We start from the raw sequence: 15,725 nt of genomic DNA, 5'->3' as shown, positions 1-15,725 counted from the left end.
TCTCATCATGTCTAGTGTAGGTCGGCTCCATTAACAGGCAGTGTAGCCGCTGTAGTCAGCTAACGCCCCACAACTGACAGCCCGAATATGATCCCTCCATACCTGATGGCGGAGATACAACCCAACTCGACGTGAACGCGCCGTTTGTTGGATATGAGTTCCACGCCGTTTACGTCGCGGCCTGCACTTTCATCGTTTATCTCATTCTTCCGGGAATCGGTTTTCTTTACAGCGGTTTGACTAGAAGGAAGTCTGCGATGACTTTCCTGTTTCAGGCATTCTTAGTCCTGGCAGTGTAAGTCATGTCGTGCATATTTCGTAGGCAAACAGGGTGAGAACTGACTTGCGGCAGCACCACATTTCAGTGGATGTTCTGGGGATATTCACTCGCCTACTCGCGGGATGGCGGCCCCTACATTGGGACGCTGAAGAACTTTGGGCTCATGGATGCCCTGGCGGCCCCATCGCCAGGATCTGCCGTGCTTCCCGAAGTCCTGTTCTGCTTGTACCAGCTTCTCTTCGGTTCCTGCACGGTGAGTAATGTGCTGAGAGCGATCAGGATCATACTCATTTATTATAGGTTATGATTGTTGTTGGCGGTGCCTTTGAACGAGGCGGTATCTTGGCATCACTTGTCTTCGCCTTTGTCTGGGAAACTATTGTGTACTGTCCTCTCGCACGGTGGACCTGGAGTAGCCATGGCTGGCTGTATAACCTTCCCTCCGTCGACTTCGCCGGAGGCGGCCCGGTCCACATTGCCTCAGGCTGCGCTGCATTGGCGTACGCAGTTGTCCTCGGCAAGCGCAAAGGCTACCCAGACGCCACCATGAAGCGGCCTCACAACACGACTCTGGTCTTCCTGGGTACCGTCCTCATTTGGACTGGCTGGCTTGGGTTTAATGTATGTTACGTTGACACTATCTTTTCGGGCCTCTAATCTAACTTGATAACAGGGCGGTTCGACTCTCAACGCAAGTGTCCGTAGTTACATGGCCGTTATGAACACCAACATCGCAGGCTCCACGGGTGTCCTGGGTTGGGTCCTGGTCGACATGATCCGGAACAAGGGAAAATTCTCTATGGTAGGAGCTTGTGAAGGCGCCATTGCTGGCCTTGTTGGTATCACTCCCTGTGCGGGATGTGTCACTTTCTGGCTGGGCGCCCTGATTGGTTTCCTCACTGGTATCGTGTGTTCGGCGTGCAAGAACCTCAACGAATGGATTCGGGTTGATGAAGGGATGGACGTTTTCAAACTCCATGGCGTCGGTGGTATGGTCGGCTCATTCCTGACTGGCATTTTCGCCGATCAGTACATCTCGGCGTTGGATGGCGGTTCCCTCATTCCTGGAGCCATCAACGGCGAGGGTGTTCAGGTTGGAAAGCAGCTTGCTGAGATCTGCGCCATCTCCGCCTATTCTTTCGGTGTGACCTGGGTCATACTCATGGTGATGAAGTACATTCCATACCTGGGGCTGCGGGCCAACGAAGAGGCCGAGATGGTCGGACTGGACCGATCCTTCTTCGTGGACGAGCAGATTGGCGACTACTCCATGCTGGATGGGGTCAATAGCTCGCCGTTGATGGGGGTGTCGAAAACACCCTCGAGCGAAGTACAGCAGACAGGGGCCGAGACGAAAAGGGCGTAGACTGTCTATTTTTTCAGAATTGGCTATTCTAATGTTTGTCGCAATAGTGAGTTTTATTAATGAATCTAGCGATATCATCATCCCCCTGAGTGTTATTAAGGTTATATGCAGTTGCATGGAGCCATTTGCCAGGAGCCAAGGGCAACATCCAAGGCCCTGAAGATCGCTTTGTGCATGCGTGTGGTCTGGACCGCGTACTCATTTGCATTATTTGCATTACTTTACGTCTTATCGTTAGCTTGGCAAAACATAAGGCCCACTACCGAACAGTGCGCCAATAAACGGTGGCATTGAGGCACGCCATCCCTGGAAGCTTGCGTCATCCTCTCTCTATTAATATCGAGGGTCTGCCCGTTGGCGACGAACGTCTGGAGGGAGAGAGGTAGAATTGGGATTCTTTGCAGCTGAGTCTAGTAAGTGGCTACTCGAATATATCATATCTCTACCTGCGTTTGTTCCCCCCATCGCAATTGTGGGGTCTCTGAAGAGTCAAAGTGCTCGTTCAGAGTGTCCTGAGAAAAATCCGTAAATGGACTAGCGCCTTGGATCTGCGGGCTGTCGCGTCCACTGCAACTGTCGCAGCCTCGCCAGTGTCGCCATCGGCCTCCGCTCCCGTTATCGAAACGTTCCACTGCCCTGCTATTTTCTGCCCCAAGGTTGGCCTCACCACCCTCCTCCCTTTTCACCCTTCTCTCTCCCATCTACCCCATTTCCTTCCACTCGTTTCAGCTTCCCCGCGCTACCTCCCTTTCTTCGTTCGCGAAGCCGTTCGTTTCTTCCATACCATTCTACTTTCCACGCAAGCCAACCGGCATCTTTCGATCTTGGACCTTGGACCGTTTCTGGTACACCGGCCTTCATCGTTATCAGGAACCCCCGGATTCAAGACCCCGCCTCTCCATAGGACCCTTAGGCCTCTTTTCGCTTCCTGCAGTTGGCCTTTAGTGTGGTCATGCCAATGATCTAAAACCTACCATCAGTACATCATATTTCAGCTGGGATTTCAGCCTCCATGGGTAAATGTATGTTGTTCACTGTCGCGGTTTTGTCCAAGCAAAACTAACGAGCGATGTTTTTTTTTTCCAGGGCATTACGGTATCGTCCTGGATGCAGGCTCATCTGTGAGCTCTCTCAGTCACCATTCGAAGCTCTATATCTAACACGGCACAGGGGACTCGAGTTCACGTCTATCGGTGGCTGGATAATGCGATTGCGCGCAAAGAGTCCGGTAAACACAACCTCAAGTCACTTCCAGAAATCAAAACAAAGTCAGACTGGGTGAAGAAGATACATCCCGGTAGGTTGCGAATCGCATCTTCTGTGGCTTTGCGATTCGATTCTGACAACGGTGGCAGGAGTTTCTACATTCGCTGATCGGCCGGAGGAAATTGGTCCCGAACACCTGGCCGAGCTCCTCGATTTCGCCCGTGATATTGTGCCAGATGATGCGATTAAAGAGACGCCGATATTCTTACTCGCCACGGCTGGGATGCGATTGGTGGAAGATGTGAAGCAAAAACTTCTGCTAGATCATATTTGCTCTTACGCTCGTGAAAACTATGACTTCGCGCTACCCGACTGCAATTTGCATATTCAAGTTATTCCCGGCGTCACCGAAGGGTTGTATGGTTGGGTTGCTGCAAATTACCTGCTTGGGAGCTTTGACTCGTCGAGCGACCATGACCATGGAAAAGGCCATCATACGTACGGATTTCTTGACATGGGCGGAGCCTCCGCCCAGATTGCATTTGCTCCTAATGCGACTGAGAGCGAAAAGCATGCGAATGATCTGACCCTGCTCCGGCTGCGCAACATCGACGGATCTACCCAGGAGCACCGAGTGTTTGTAACTTCGTGGTTGGAGTTTGGAGTACGCGAAGCACGCCGGCGTTACTTGAATGCATTGCAGAGTGCGCTAAGTGCCGACAATGTCAAGGAACTCCCCGATCCATGCCTCCCAGCCGGTCTTCGAACGACCCTTGACGGGAGACCTCTGGAAGGTGCTGAGACGGAACATTATCTCTTGGGCACTGGAAAGTTTGATGAGTGTTTGCGAGGAACATATCCACTTTTAGACAAGGATGCTCCTTGTGAAGACCAACCTTGTCTACTTCACGGCGTTCACGTTCCAGCAATTGACTTTGACGTCAACCATTTTGTTGGCATCAGTGAGTACTGGCATACTACACATGAGGTTTTCGAAATGGGTCATACGGATAAAGCATACGACTTCAATACATATCAACACCGCGTCGAGGAGTTTTGCTCGCAGGATTGGGAATCTATCGAGCAAGGTATTGCCGAACACAAGTGGGGAAAGAAGCTGGATCGCGAACTAGCATATGAAGTATGCTTCAAGGCATCGTGGATCATCAACGTCTTGCACGACGGCATCGGGGTTCCCCGTGTTGGCTTGGAATCAACATCAGCGTCTACTGTCAACGGAACCAAAGAAGTACTGGAAAATGGGAAGCACAAAGGCTTCCTAGATCCTTTCCAAGCGGTTAACAAAATTGATTCTACCGAAGTCAGCTGGACTCTTGGCAAGATGGTTTTGTATGCTGCATCGCAGGTTCCTGTGGAGACAGCAGAATCCCTTCCCGTCGGTTTTGGCAGCAACGTTGCCGGCGTTCCCAGTGATTTCCAATACCCCAGTGCGGAATTGCTGCCTAATCCGGAGACGCTCCATGGCGAGTCATGGCAGGATGCGCTTCTTGAGGGCAACTCATCGCGTAGGATACCAGGAATCATCCTCTTTGTTCTAATCATCATTCTAGCCATGTTCTTGCTCTGTGGTCGGACCCGGCGACTAAAGGTTTACCACAAGGTGAACAACCTGTTCAGTTGCGGACGCGGTCCGCGCTTGATCCAGCAAAGAAAGCGCAAGGCATCCGCCCCCATCAAGCCGTCGTTCTTTGGTCAACGGGCGCCGTCTTATGAGCGCATCTTGGAAGAAGGAGCTCAAGAAATCGAGCTTGGAGGCTCTGAATCAAGCCGCTCCTCATACGATCACGTTTCAGATACCGACTCTATAGCCTTTTTGCCACCGAAACGAACGCCTAGCTGGGGACAGAGCAGTCCCGCACGCCCTCACTTCAGCCAAGATAACTCCTCCTCGGCGACCGTGGGGTTGGGTATCAGCGCCGCACCCGGTCTTTCCTCCATTGACCGCAATGGTCTTGTCGTAAGGACGGAAAGTAGGGACCACCTAGCTCCGATTGCATTGGGCCCGACGACAAACGGGCGCCGGTCCAGAGCACCCAGTCCGTCACGCTCGCATTCTCATAAGTCGCCTAGCGCGACACCATTACATGATTAATGTTAATGTCTGATATTGAGCATTATAGCATACCATATGGCGTTTCCGGCATTGCTGATCATTTAGTACCACACAGGTATTGGTGTGGCCGGCGTTCACTTGTTTCACTCCGCATGTACTCAGGCATACATTTGTCACGGCGCAATATTGCTCTTTTCTCTGTCTTTTGGACACTTGGAGTTGATTGTAGGTTATGTGACTTCTTTAGCTAGGTAGGTGCGCCATGATCCTGGCCAAATCATTGTCAGATAATTACAAAACAGCCGAATACTTATGACTTTTATAACCGTCAAACACTTGCTTGCAACTACCCTTTAAGACTTCTTTTGGTGGGAGAAATCCTGAAAGCCCCTCTTTCCTTCTCTTCCGATTCAGCACACTACCTACAAGCACCGAATGGCCACAACCAATTCCCCACCCCTCTAGCCACCATAGTGACTTCCTCTCCCCGCTTGACGATTCTATAACCCGTATGTATCTACTGCTCATACAGCATCCGACGGGCAGCGCTCGCTCCATCCGAGTCTGTATCCATCGAGTATCTCATCATAATTCAAGTGTCTGTATATCTAGAATATTCCGTAGCTTCTTAACTGCTTAGCAATACTCTACCATTTGGAGTATATTCCAGTATGAGAATGATTCGCCCAAATTTCTAGGCTGTCCACTAAGTCCAGAGTTTCTCCCAGTGGTCGGGGCCTGAACGCGCAACAACGGCATTTTGTCTCTTTAATATGGAGGAAAAGACTAGGTATCTATAAGTATTCACGAAGAGCTATAGTAAAACACGCTCTGAGACCCCTTTGAAGTTTAAAAATACCGTCTCCTGTAGCTGCACTGGTCGTCACATATGGCGGTTAGGTTACCAAGTCACGTGTTATCTACAGGACCTGATGTCTCACCGCCGGGCAGAATTCTCTCTGAGCTCTCCAGAAATCGACGCTAAGTTCATTCTGCCGTTCACGTTACCACGATTGCACATTATAATTGCTTATTATCGCTCGAGATTCACTCTTTTCGATTCAACCGCCTTGCTCCGTATATGAACCGCTCATAATTCCGTCACCATGCGCCTCACAGTCGAGTTGATTCAGAACTCTCTATCCTACATCAACCCGCTCAAGGATCGCGAGCTAGATCTTCGAGGTGCGTTCCACACAAAGTACCTGAAAAGGACAGGTACTACACTTTGAGAGCTGGATTGATATGGACCTTTGTCGTCGGCATTGTATAGGGCACAAGATTCCCGCGATTGAAAATCTGGGTATTGCGAAGGTACTTATCTCTCTCCACTTCTTCCCGTATTCATTAGGTCCAGTTCAAAAAGATCAGATCCTGACGCAGTCTGCCCTAGGACCAAGATGCAATCGACTTCACAGACAACGACATCTCCTCGCTAGGCAACTTCCCGTTCTTCCCGCGGCTGCGCATGCTTCTCCTTGCCAGGAACCGAGTGCGGCAGATCCAGCCGAGCCTAGCGAATTCAATTCCGGGCTTGACGACGCTTGTCCTGACGGCAAACAACATAGCTGAGTTGGCGGACCTGGATCCGCTGCGGAATCTGACGAAGTTGACGCATTTGGTGCTGTTGGAGAATCCAGTTACGAGGAAGGAGGTGAGCGGTCGCGGTGTTTATTTCTTTATTTCATACGTGCACGCGCAAGATATGTGTTAAAGCTGACGGCTTTGTCTGGTTGATAGTATTACCGGCTTTGGATAATCTGGCGGATTCCCAGTGTCCGCTTCCTCGACTACCAGAAAGTGAAAGATGTCGAACGAGCTAAGGCAGCAGAGCTCTTCGGCACGGCTACGGAGCCGACTGCGCTTGCATCGAAAATTCTAGGCGTGAAATCACGCACTTTCGATATTCCGTCTGGGGGTGCGGCAGACCAACCGCCGCCCGAGAAGCGCCTGCGGGTGAAGCTGACGGATAGCGAGAGGAAGCGGATTGAGAAGATGATTCGGGAGGCGAAGAGCTTGCAAGAGATTACGCGGTTGGAGAGGGAACTAAATGAAGGGCGGATACCAGGGGGTGCGCTTGATGGGGCGGGGAACGATGGGGACCAGATGCAGCTATAATGTGCTTGCTGTGTTGATGCTGGGTGCTTGATATGGTGATCTTGGGTAATATGATACCTTGTTTTGCTATGTGGCATAATCCTGGGTTTCGGATGTTGTACTATCTTTGCTTCTTTATGGCGTTGACTGATCTGGCATGATATCGGTTAGAACTTACTATTTGCAATTATGGTTCCCTTGTGCACTCGATCCTGCAGTGGGTATGCCATGACCAAGCCCGATGTTCATCTTATCACTTGATTATCAACCACCTACTTTTTTGGTTAAGCAACCCTTGTTTTTTAGATCATCACCCGAGTATATTTCTCTGACGTACAAAGCGTCGCAAAAATATGTCCAGCATATCGCTCAACAGGCCCCACTATCTCCAGGCACCGATCCATCGACACTCGTATTTTTACGAGTTTTTCTTGAAACCACCCCTGACTGCTTTCTGACGTGGACCATGAAATCATGAATCGAAGGCAGGTACTGACGTTCATGGATTATCGATAGATTGAATGTACCTCGCAGGCGGTACGCATACTGTCTCGTGCGGTATCAGATAAGATAAGCCCGACGTCATCTCCGAATCCAGAAAAACGCGCAACCTAGAGTCAACCAGGGTAAATCACTTGAACTTCTGAAAAGAGAAGCCGAAAACCGTTCGTCTGCTCCCCAATTTTTTGCCCAAAAGCAATTACTTATTCATTGCACTCATACAGATAAAAGCACTTCTTAGCAGGAAATCTTTGTCCAAACCCCTCAACCCCGCACTCAGCATACCCCAACGCCAGACAGTATGGCCCCTGCCATAGCCCCATGGCGCGCTCTTTTCCTCGCGAGCCTCGAAAAGAGCAAGTCATCCTCCTTCTCCTTAGCGTCGGTCGCACATACTACTGCCAATAAGCCCGTCCCGCGCTCGCGCACAGTCGAATTCCGAGGCTTCTTCCCCAAACCCGCGTCAACACTGCACCAATCTGGCATTGAAGCACTCAAGACCCAGGGAATTGGTCTCAATCCAGATGTGTACGAGAGCGACCTTTTCTCTATCACAACAGACGCCCGAATGAAGAAGATGGGACAGCTCGCGGACTCAGATGATGTTGAAGGCGTGTTCTGGTTCGAGGAGGTGTCTACGCAGTGGCGGGTTCGCGGGAAGGCAATTGCGATCGGCAATCCTGAAAACGGTCCCGAAGAGAAGGAGGCGAGGAACACGGTTAGGAAGGCGCTGAGGGTCAAGGAGGAGGGGGAGAGCGATATCAAAGACTGGGATTGGGATAGGCAGGTCGCGACGTACTTTGCAAATCATAGTCCAGTTATGAGAGGTTTGGCTTCGTCGTTCTTATTTATGGACATCGTTGCTAATGCTTAACCTGCTTAGGGACATTCAAGAGCCCCCCTCCTGGCACGCTGCGATCGGAGGCCCCATCTGACCCGCGACTGAAGCTGAACCAGCAGGTTGAGGACCTGAAGGACGAAGTTGCGAGGGCGAACTTTCGGGTTCTGCTCATTTGTCCACAGGAGATGGAGAGGCTGGACTTTTCGAACCCGGATGATGTGCGGAGGACGAATTGGGCGCTTGTTGATGCAGAGAAGGGTGAGTGGAAAGAGACGGAGTTGTGGCCCTGAGCATGACCTGTTTAAAGTGGATGAACGATCTTTAGTGGGATGGTCTGTCATTGTCGTTCTTGCTGAATTTGTTTGCGATGTACATCCAAGTCCTAGGAACGTTGTTACGGTTCATACTCTCCTGCACATCTTGCCACGGTAGTGTTCGATATTATCAGAGCATCATATCCTTCAACGACATATTACACGCCATTCTTACCGTCTACACTCTATTAGCAACGAGGGCAGCAGCCATGGACCTGAACGATCGAGATATGATGACCGGTGCTGGCGCTGGCAGCGACGATAAGCGGCAGAAGGAAAAAGGGAGATTTAAAGTGGACTCGATAGATGACTTAAACTCGAGCTCAGATGCGGCACCGCAGCCGGGCTCCAGAGACTGTTTGTATCCCATGTCTAGCATATTGGCGGTGTATTACTCAGGTCGAGTTGGCCTGGATGTGTAGTGCCACCACCACCCACCCTTGGCCCCGTCAATGCTGACCCCCTGTCGAGTGATGTTCCAGGTATGACCGACCTTTGCTTATGCTTGACTCGAAATTGTCGTGTCTCGCTGATCTGACTAAAGTAAACCTACAGAATTGGCCTCGAGCCTGCAGAACCAGTTCCTTGTTACGCAGCCGCAAACAACACCGACAACACCTACTTCAGGCCGAAGCAACCCAGAGGCGCCCCGCATTCTAAGAGAGCTGGTTGTTTATGCTTCGATCAGACCTGTCTTCGAAGAGCTGATTGTGGATTAGTAGTGCCCTGAGTCTTGGAGTCTGCCAGAAGCATCACCGTCCCGCTCCTCGCGGAACCTACGAAGGGGCGTTGGAGAGGCGAAGACACCAGCTTCGCCGATATCAATAACGAAGCCATCAACACAGCCATGACCATCTTAAAATGCGCAGGCATCAGTACAGGTGCCGGTGCAAGCACTAACACAAGCGGGACCATCGCAAGCAAGGTATGCATAAGAGCCGCCGCAGCAACAACCATCACGGGCACGAAGAGCACATCGGTGACCACTGGGGCTACGAACAATAACATGAACGGCAGCATCCGGATCAGGGACGGCAACACAGACAAGGCCGTCACAACTGTGCGTACGGCCCGCGCCTAAGCCATCAGGATGGACACTTGTCAATCAACAAGCAACACAAGGCTCACAAGCCACCGGTAGGTCTGGTGGGAAACGGAAGCGACCGCAGTCGGACGCTGGTGGCGCGAGTGACAGACTTTAGACGCGCTCATCTTCAGGCGGCCCAAAAGCCTCTGCGTCCAAGAGCGAGGAAGACAAGAGAGAGGATCTAAGCGACTCGGGTCGAGAAAATGCCAGCAGATGGAGGCGTACTAAGCGATCAATATCTGAACAGGCGATCCCGAAGGAGGCGAGATTGCGGTGAGGATACGAATGATGACGCTGATGGTCACCCAGCGGCGGTCGTGAGAAAGGCCATCTATGACGATCTGTGAGTCGAGGCAAGCTCTCTGCGCAGATACTGTTCAGACAGCGGTTACATGCGAAGGAAGCAGCGGAAGGCTCAAGGCGGCTGCAGAAGTATGGTTTAGCGGGAGACAGGAAAGAGTGGAGTCAATCATCCTCTTCGTCAACTCTTATTTGATCGTATGCCTTAATAGCCGACAATGCAGTGACCCCGGGCTCTTACGGGCGTATGCAGGTCATTGTAAGACAGCACAGCACCAGCCCGTTACAGAGACACGTATCACGGTAGAATCGATAGAAGAATCGTCCAGCGCGGGTTGCCAGACGCACGGCAGCGATCTCGTGATTGATCGTGCATGAAGATACTCGGCAGCACACACAGGATTCAGCGTGCTCGGCATATTCTCGCCTCCATCCAGCCCGATCAGCCTTCTAGCGTTCTAATTTCCGCGGAAATGGAGGGCTCCCGTCAATCATGGCGATACGGTTTCAGTAGCCGATAATCTGGAGCCGAAACAAGGAGACAAGGCAATAAAGGGCCGTCCATGAATTTTAATATTGATGATCCGTGATAAAGACAAAGGTACGTAGTTGAAGCCTTTGGGAGTCAAAGCCCGCCGGCCGCGTGCTGGCGGCACACTGCAAGCCACGCCATATTGTATGTACGGTATAGAGATATGATTTAATCACAAGTATATCAAGCGTACAGAGCAGTCTCCTACTCGTTAACCAAAAAAAAAAAAAAAAAAAAAAAAAAAAAAAAAAAAAAAAAAAAAAAAAAAAAAAAAAAAAAAAATTCCATAAATAAAAATCTAACTCAAAACAGCAGTAAACAGCGTAAACTTTCGGTCACCCGGTCCTTCCCGCCATCGCAGCCCGCAGTGGATTCAGAACTTGAGGAGATCGAACTTTGATCTGAAGACGAGCTGGAGACTCGGGTTTTGAAAGGTTGGAACAGCGAGTGCTGTCCAATGGTAGACGACGAAGATGTGCGGATGGATGCTGATGCCTGTCGACCGTTACGTGTCATGTCTCGTTTGGGGAAAACGAGGCTGGTGCAGACAGGCAGTTTGGAGCGGCGGAGGACTCCGGTTGTTGAACTTGGAGCCGAGGGTTTAATATAAATGGGCTGAGAAAGGAATGGCTTAGCGACGGCTGGAGGCGAGTGAAGCGAGTCTTCTAGAAGAAGAATCATGCTATCCAGTTGATCTCCCTTGCCTCATGGCAGACGGGCACATGATTTTGGGTATTTTAGGGAAATTATAATAGTCATGATACAATCATCCAACCTCTGCTATTCAATGATCATCCGCGCGTTGCGCATCCCACGTTGCACTCTGCACGTTGCACGGCACTGGCACGGGGATACCTCCACAACGATTGATAATCATTGCTCTTACGGATCCAGAATGGGAGCCAGCCAAATGCCAATGCCACTGGCACTGGCATTGGGCTGGTAACGCTTGTCCAGAAAGATGGATCATCAAGCGAGCGTTGGAGACGATCATCTTCCCCACCGTCAACCTCATTGACCGGCAACCCTGAGCTCTGCCATTGCTCGAGTCGAGTCGAGGCTGAAGACTTTGGGGACGCTGGAGGGAGACTTTGGAGACGCTGAGACGCCCTAGATGTCTAGACAGATATTAATGCATGCGGCCCAGCTATCGAGGACCTCACCGCCGTTTGGACAAGGATGATGGCAAGAAACAGGATAATGCCTTTGTTATATTAAGCATTTTACCAGGAGACGGGATTGAGTTGACGTCGTAGACCCGTAACACAGATATCGAACCTGAAACTTGTTTGATAAAGACGGCAGCAAAAGCAAGCAAGCAAGCAGCGAGCAAGCGAGCGAGCGAGCGAACGAAAAAAAAGGCCCGGCCTAGGAAGGGATTTCTGCCTGAGCTTTCAGGTTTCGATTCTATAGTTAACTAGAGGAGTCGCGGACATCAGGCTTGACGGCCAGATACGACACGTATGAAAACATCCCGGTACGGCTAGCAGGGGAGCCCGGGACAGCCCATCCAACAAGAGATAGAGTTGAGGATCTGACAGCGGCTAGATTACGACTAGCGCGGTAAGAGGCCGTAACAGACCCACAGGGCGACGGGGGTCTTCAAGCGTCTGTCATCCCTCACTCCAGTCTCCCAGTCCCCGTCTCAATTCGAAAACTCCTGCTTGCTTGCTGGCTTGCTCTGCCTGCCTTCATTTCTCCGTTCCTTTCTTTCTTTTTCCTTACCCCCTTCGCCGTCCCGATTCCATTCTCTCGAATTCACTTTCGTCGATACCTATCGACCAATTCTACTTGTCGAAACGCAGTTTTCGATTTTCGATTGTCGGTCCGTTCTCCTGACCCATGGAACTGGCCTAGGGTGCCGCCCGACACCCAACACCAGCACCACCACCAGCACCACCACCCCAATACTTCACGTCAAGTATACGCCATCGAGCTGATGATACCACGACGGAACGAATTTTGATTCCATCGATCAGATATCCTGATATTTTGCTATACGAAGAGTATGCCCACGACCCAAATGGACGCCTTGGGCGCCTTTACCTACCTGTCCGACAACCTCCCCACTTGGATCTCTCGCCTCGCCGACCTCACAGCTCACACAACCGCCAAAAACGCCGAATTTGCTGAAGCGTTCAAGCAACACTCAGCGCCCTCAAAACCGCGTCGCCGCCGCAATAGCTCTGTTTGCTCGATCCAAACAGACTCGCTTACGGCAAATCGCAGCCAGTTGGGGGTGAAACGCAGACGACAGACAAACGATGGATCCACCGACTCATGTAACGGCCCTACGGTGATCAGTACGCGACATAACCTAATAATTCACTACGATGGGTATACTCAGAAGACCCTAGAGGAGATGGTGCGAAATATTGGGACGGCACGAAATAATCTACGCAAGGGCAAGATGGCTCAGCTGCCGCTGGCTGTCGGTGGCCTGCGAGCGTCGTCGAGGAATACCGCTCGCACAATGCTTCCTACGTTGGATTCGGATGCTCCTGAGAGCGATTTACTGGCTACTATACGAACGGCACGGAAACGGGGTCCGCCTGCGCCGCCGCAGACGGCAAGAGAGTCGCCGTTTGACCTTGCAGATAAGAACCTGGAACTTGCACATAGCTTCTGCGAGACCGCAGCGTACCATTTCCTGCGGGTGGGGGCCTGTGCCTCAGAGCTGGAGAGCGTCAGGGACCGATTCAACGTCCTGCTCAAGCTCGCCACGGAGGAGGTCCAGCGTCTCCGGGAGGAGCAGGAGGCGAAGAAGGAACAGCTGGACGAGAAGAAGGTCGAAGCCGACTCTTCGACCAAAGTCATAGTTACAGTTACGGAAACCTCGGTGTCGTCAAAGCGACCGGCGTCAAACGAAGGGCCGATCGAGGTCGACGATGACCAGGGCTCGGTGGAATCGCTTGATCTGACGGCATTCAGGGTCGGTCGGCTGCGACGGTGATCCGTCCACCTCACTTCCATTCTCTCACTTTCAATCTCACTTACAATCTCACTTTCAACAAAACTGCATCGACACTCGCTATCGCTTCATTTCATTTATTCCTATGGTTCTCTAGGTTGGGTCTGCTTTATCGGTCATAGCGGGTCTTTCGTTTTTTACGAGCGTGTCCTGTCCTCTCCTGTTCTTTTTACTGAGCGTGGTGTTGGCGGAGTTTCGGCATATTTTATCATTTCAACCATGCACTATTTACGCATTCCTGGATAGTTCTCCATATATACCTATCTACAGTTATATAGCCGAATACCGACGAGAATATTCAGCTCTTCAAACAGTCGAGCCATGTGATCTTCCGACTTCTAGCGGATTCCGTACTTTGTCCCGCACCGCCAGTGGAACACACTGTGCGGTACCTGATTCGCCGGCAGAGCCCGATGCTTAGGGCTGAGGTCCCCGATCCCCGGCTTTGGCGGGGCCGCTGCCGGCGCCGCTGTATTTTATCCCTGCTTGCCACAAAAAGTGAGATGATGGGTCATATTTGTTTCCAGCATGTGAAACTATCTGATACACAACTTATCGTTGAATTTAGGTTGGCTACTTAATCGATCCCGGTAATGCACGCGATGCTTTGCAGGCGATTTGGCTTGATTTGGCTTGAGGTGTACTGCACAGGGTAGACGGACGGTAAAGCACCCCACTTACTGTACACAAGTGCTGTGTTGCCGCGGGACAAACTGCTCAGCTCAGCTTTGGCTCTGGATGTATCTGTATGACACCAGGATAGGTAGGTAGGTGGGGAGAACAGCGGGGTTCGTTAAACTTCGAACTTCAATATGTTCTACACTAGATCAGGGTGTTCCTGGTTGCTCTCTGTATGCATGCTTGTTGATCTCTGGGTTCTTCTTGCACATTATTTATTTGATGGGGTATTCCGTAGACAAAGTCGAGCAGTCCAGCAAGCCGAGCAGTCGAGCAGTCGAGAAATTGAGCAGTTGAACAGTTGAGCAAGCTGAGCAAGTTGAGTAGGTGGAGTAAGTCGAATGGTGGACAATGTCTTTTGTGAGAGCTTTGGCCAGCAGGACACAGTGGAGTGCTGACTGACTTACCTTTCAATGTAGGTTACGTAGTTATTCCCGTGCTTTGTATGCGTCATCTGAATTGTGCACAATTCATATTTCCCTCCATGGTACAGAGTACTTACTATACTTACTGTACTTACTGTCCTCATTGCGCCTACATTGTTGATTGATTTTTCAAGGTATTGCACTCGAGGTCTCAAATGTGCCTGATTAAAGGTCAACGCAGGAACTTGGAGTTCATAGAACAATCCAAGAAGGTTGAGATGGCCAGCGAATATGGAGCACAGGTATTGTCCATGGATCTGGGCAGTCGGGAGAGCCTTTACCTGGTACTCTCGATCTATATAGGCTTCTAGGCCCAGCGCGATCAAAAGAATCGATATACGGAGTGATATACAGAGTTATATGCTAAGTGATACTGAGTCCTTGATCGGAAAAGTGTAATGCGGGTTTAACGGCCCGTTCGGTAGCGTTCCTGACAGAACTACAAAAGAATAAATAGAGGCGCCCAGCATGAAATGGAAGCGTATCTATTATTAGACGCTCCGCAGACAGGGGACACGGTATATGATCTGATCAAGATTACCGTACCGAGTAAGCAGCGGCACTTCCCTTAGCGATCGGACGATCTCGTGTTCGGGAGGTATACTGCACGTCAGATATCATGATGTGCTTTGTAGGTATACTTGCCTCGCAATCGTATGATCACTAGCTAACGGACCAAAGACCAACATAGGGTTCGTTCCCTTGATTTCCCGACATTCAGAGAATTAGTGTAGCGGCGGCATCACATCACAACAGCACTCAAATCCACAGGAGGTTCCTATGGCTCCTATTCTTGCTCGCTGAACTGACGTAGACTTGGATACGGGCGACTGAGGGCCAAACTCAGTGCCTCAGGCCACTGGCACTGTGGCATGACTGCTGGGCATCTGTAGTAGTTGGGTATATATAAAATTACCCCAGCGGTTCATATATCTCTAAGCCGTATCCCATTCCGTCCTCAGTAAAATATCCCTATGAAGTGGATCGATCTGCTTTCAAAAATAAACTGTTAGCGAACCTACTTCATATCTAAAATCGGCATCAGAGGCCTCA

The 15,725-nt window shown here is 50.8% G+C and overlaps 8 protein-coding genes across 8 annotated transcripts; 7 read left to right on the top strand and 1 right to left on the bottom strand.

Annotated features, from left to right (window-relative positions):
* Positions 1-7: 7 nt before the first annotated feature.
* On the top strand, positions 8-1,646 carry BDW70DRAFT_162738 (ammonium transporter AmtB-like domain-containing protein; the record flags this gene model as incomplete). The annotated part of the gene is made up of 5 exons (XM_073741179.1): positions 8-16; positions 81-295; positions 353-533; positions 581-901; positions 954-1,646. The coding sequence occupies 5 exons, from the start codon at positions 8-10 to the stop codon at positions 1,644-1,646; spliced, it is 1,419 nt and encodes a 472-aa protein (XP_073593077.1).
* Positions 1,647-2,503: 857 nt separating this feature from the next.
* Positions 2,504-5,061, top strand: BDW70DRAFT_98665 (putative nucleoside diphosphatase (Ynd1)). The gene is made up of 4 exons (XM_073745351.1): positions 2,504-2,668; positions 2,733-2,767; positions 2,817-2,943; positions 3,002-5,061. Exons 1-4 carry the CDS (start codon positions 2,659-2,661, stop codon positions 4,963-4,965), a joined length of 2,136 nt encoding a protein of 711 aa, XP_073593076.1. The 5' UTR covers positions 2,504-2,658; the 3' UTR covers positions 4,966-5,061.
* Positions 5,062-6,032: 971 nt separating this feature from the next.
* Positions 6,033-7,044, top strand: lea1 (U2 snRNP complex subunit LEA1; the record flags this gene model as incomplete). The annotated part of the gene is made up of 4 exons (XM_073739469.1): positions 6,033-6,111; positions 6,200-6,240; positions 6,320-6,580; positions 6,667-7,044. 4 exons carry the CDS (start codon positions 6,033-6,035, stop codon positions 7,042-7,044), a joined length of 759 nt encoding a protein of 252 aa, XP_073593075.1.
* A 602-nt stretch (positions 7,045-7,646) lies between these two features.
* On the top strand, positions 7,647-8,976 carry BDW70DRAFT_98644 (uncharacterized protein). The gene is made up of 3 exons (XM_073745349.1): positions 7,647-7,688; positions 7,749-8,351; positions 8,408-8,976. The coding sequence occupies exons 2-3, from the start codon at positions 7,826-7,828 to the stop codon at positions 8,653-8,655; spliced, it is 774 nt and encodes a 257-aa protein (XP_073593074.1). The 5' UTR covers positions 7,647-7,688; positions 7,749-7,825; the 3' UTR covers positions 8,656-8,976.
* BDW70DRAFT_98626 (uncharacterized protein) lies at positions 8,535-9,232 on the top strand. Its single transcript, XM_073745348.1, has one exon. The coding sequence runs from the start codon at positions 8,733-8,735 to the stop codon at positions 9,099-9,101; it is 369 nt and encodes a 122-aa protein (XP_073593073.1). The 5' UTR covers positions 8,535-8,732; the 3' UTR covers positions 9,102-9,232.
* BDW70DRAFT_98650 (uncharacterized protein) lies at positions 9,233-10,294 on the bottom strand. The gene is made up of 3 exons (XM_073745350.1): positions 10,159-10,294; positions 9,808-10,097; positions 9,233-9,756 (listed from the first exon to the last, which is right to left on the bottom strand). The coding sequence occupies exons 2-3, from the start codon at positions 9,889-9,891 to the stop codon at positions 9,364-9,366; spliced, it is 477 nt and encodes a 158-aa protein (XP_073593072.1). The 5' UTR covers positions 9,892-10,097; positions 10,159-10,294; the 3' UTR covers positions 9,233-9,363.
* Positions 10,295-11,942: 1,648 nt separating this feature from the next.
* Positions 11,943-13,766, top strand: BDW70DRAFT_98593 (uncharacterized protein). Its single transcript, XM_073745347.1, has one exon. It carries the CDS (start codon positions 12,607-12,609, stop codon positions 13,549-13,551), a length of 945 nt encoding a protein of 314 aa, XP_073593071.1. The 5' UTR covers positions 11,943-12,606; the 3' UTR covers positions 13,552-13,766.
* Positions 13,767-13,990: 224 nt separating this feature from the next.
* On the top strand, positions 13,991-15,083 carry BDW70DRAFT_142037 (uncharacterized protein). Its single transcript, XM_073737867.1, has one exon. It carries the CDS (start codon positions 14,382-14,384, stop codon positions 14,550-14,552), a length of 171 nt encoding a protein of 56 aa, XP_073593070.1. The 5' UTR covers positions 13,991-14,381; the 3' UTR covers positions 14,553-15,083.
* The last annotated feature ends 642 nt before the right edge of the window (positions 15,084-15,725 follow it).

Source organism: Aspergillus foveolatus (assembly GCF_047715535.1).
Source record: "Aspergillus foveolatus strain CBS 279.81 unplaced genomic scaffold BDW70scaffold_55, whole genome shotgun sequence".
Lineage (NCBI taxonomy): Eukaryota > Fungi > Ascomycota > Eurotiomycetes > Eurotiales > Aspergillaceae > Aspergillus > Aspergillus foveolatus.
This window is presented reverse-complemented; position numbering and strand designations above follow the sequence as displayed.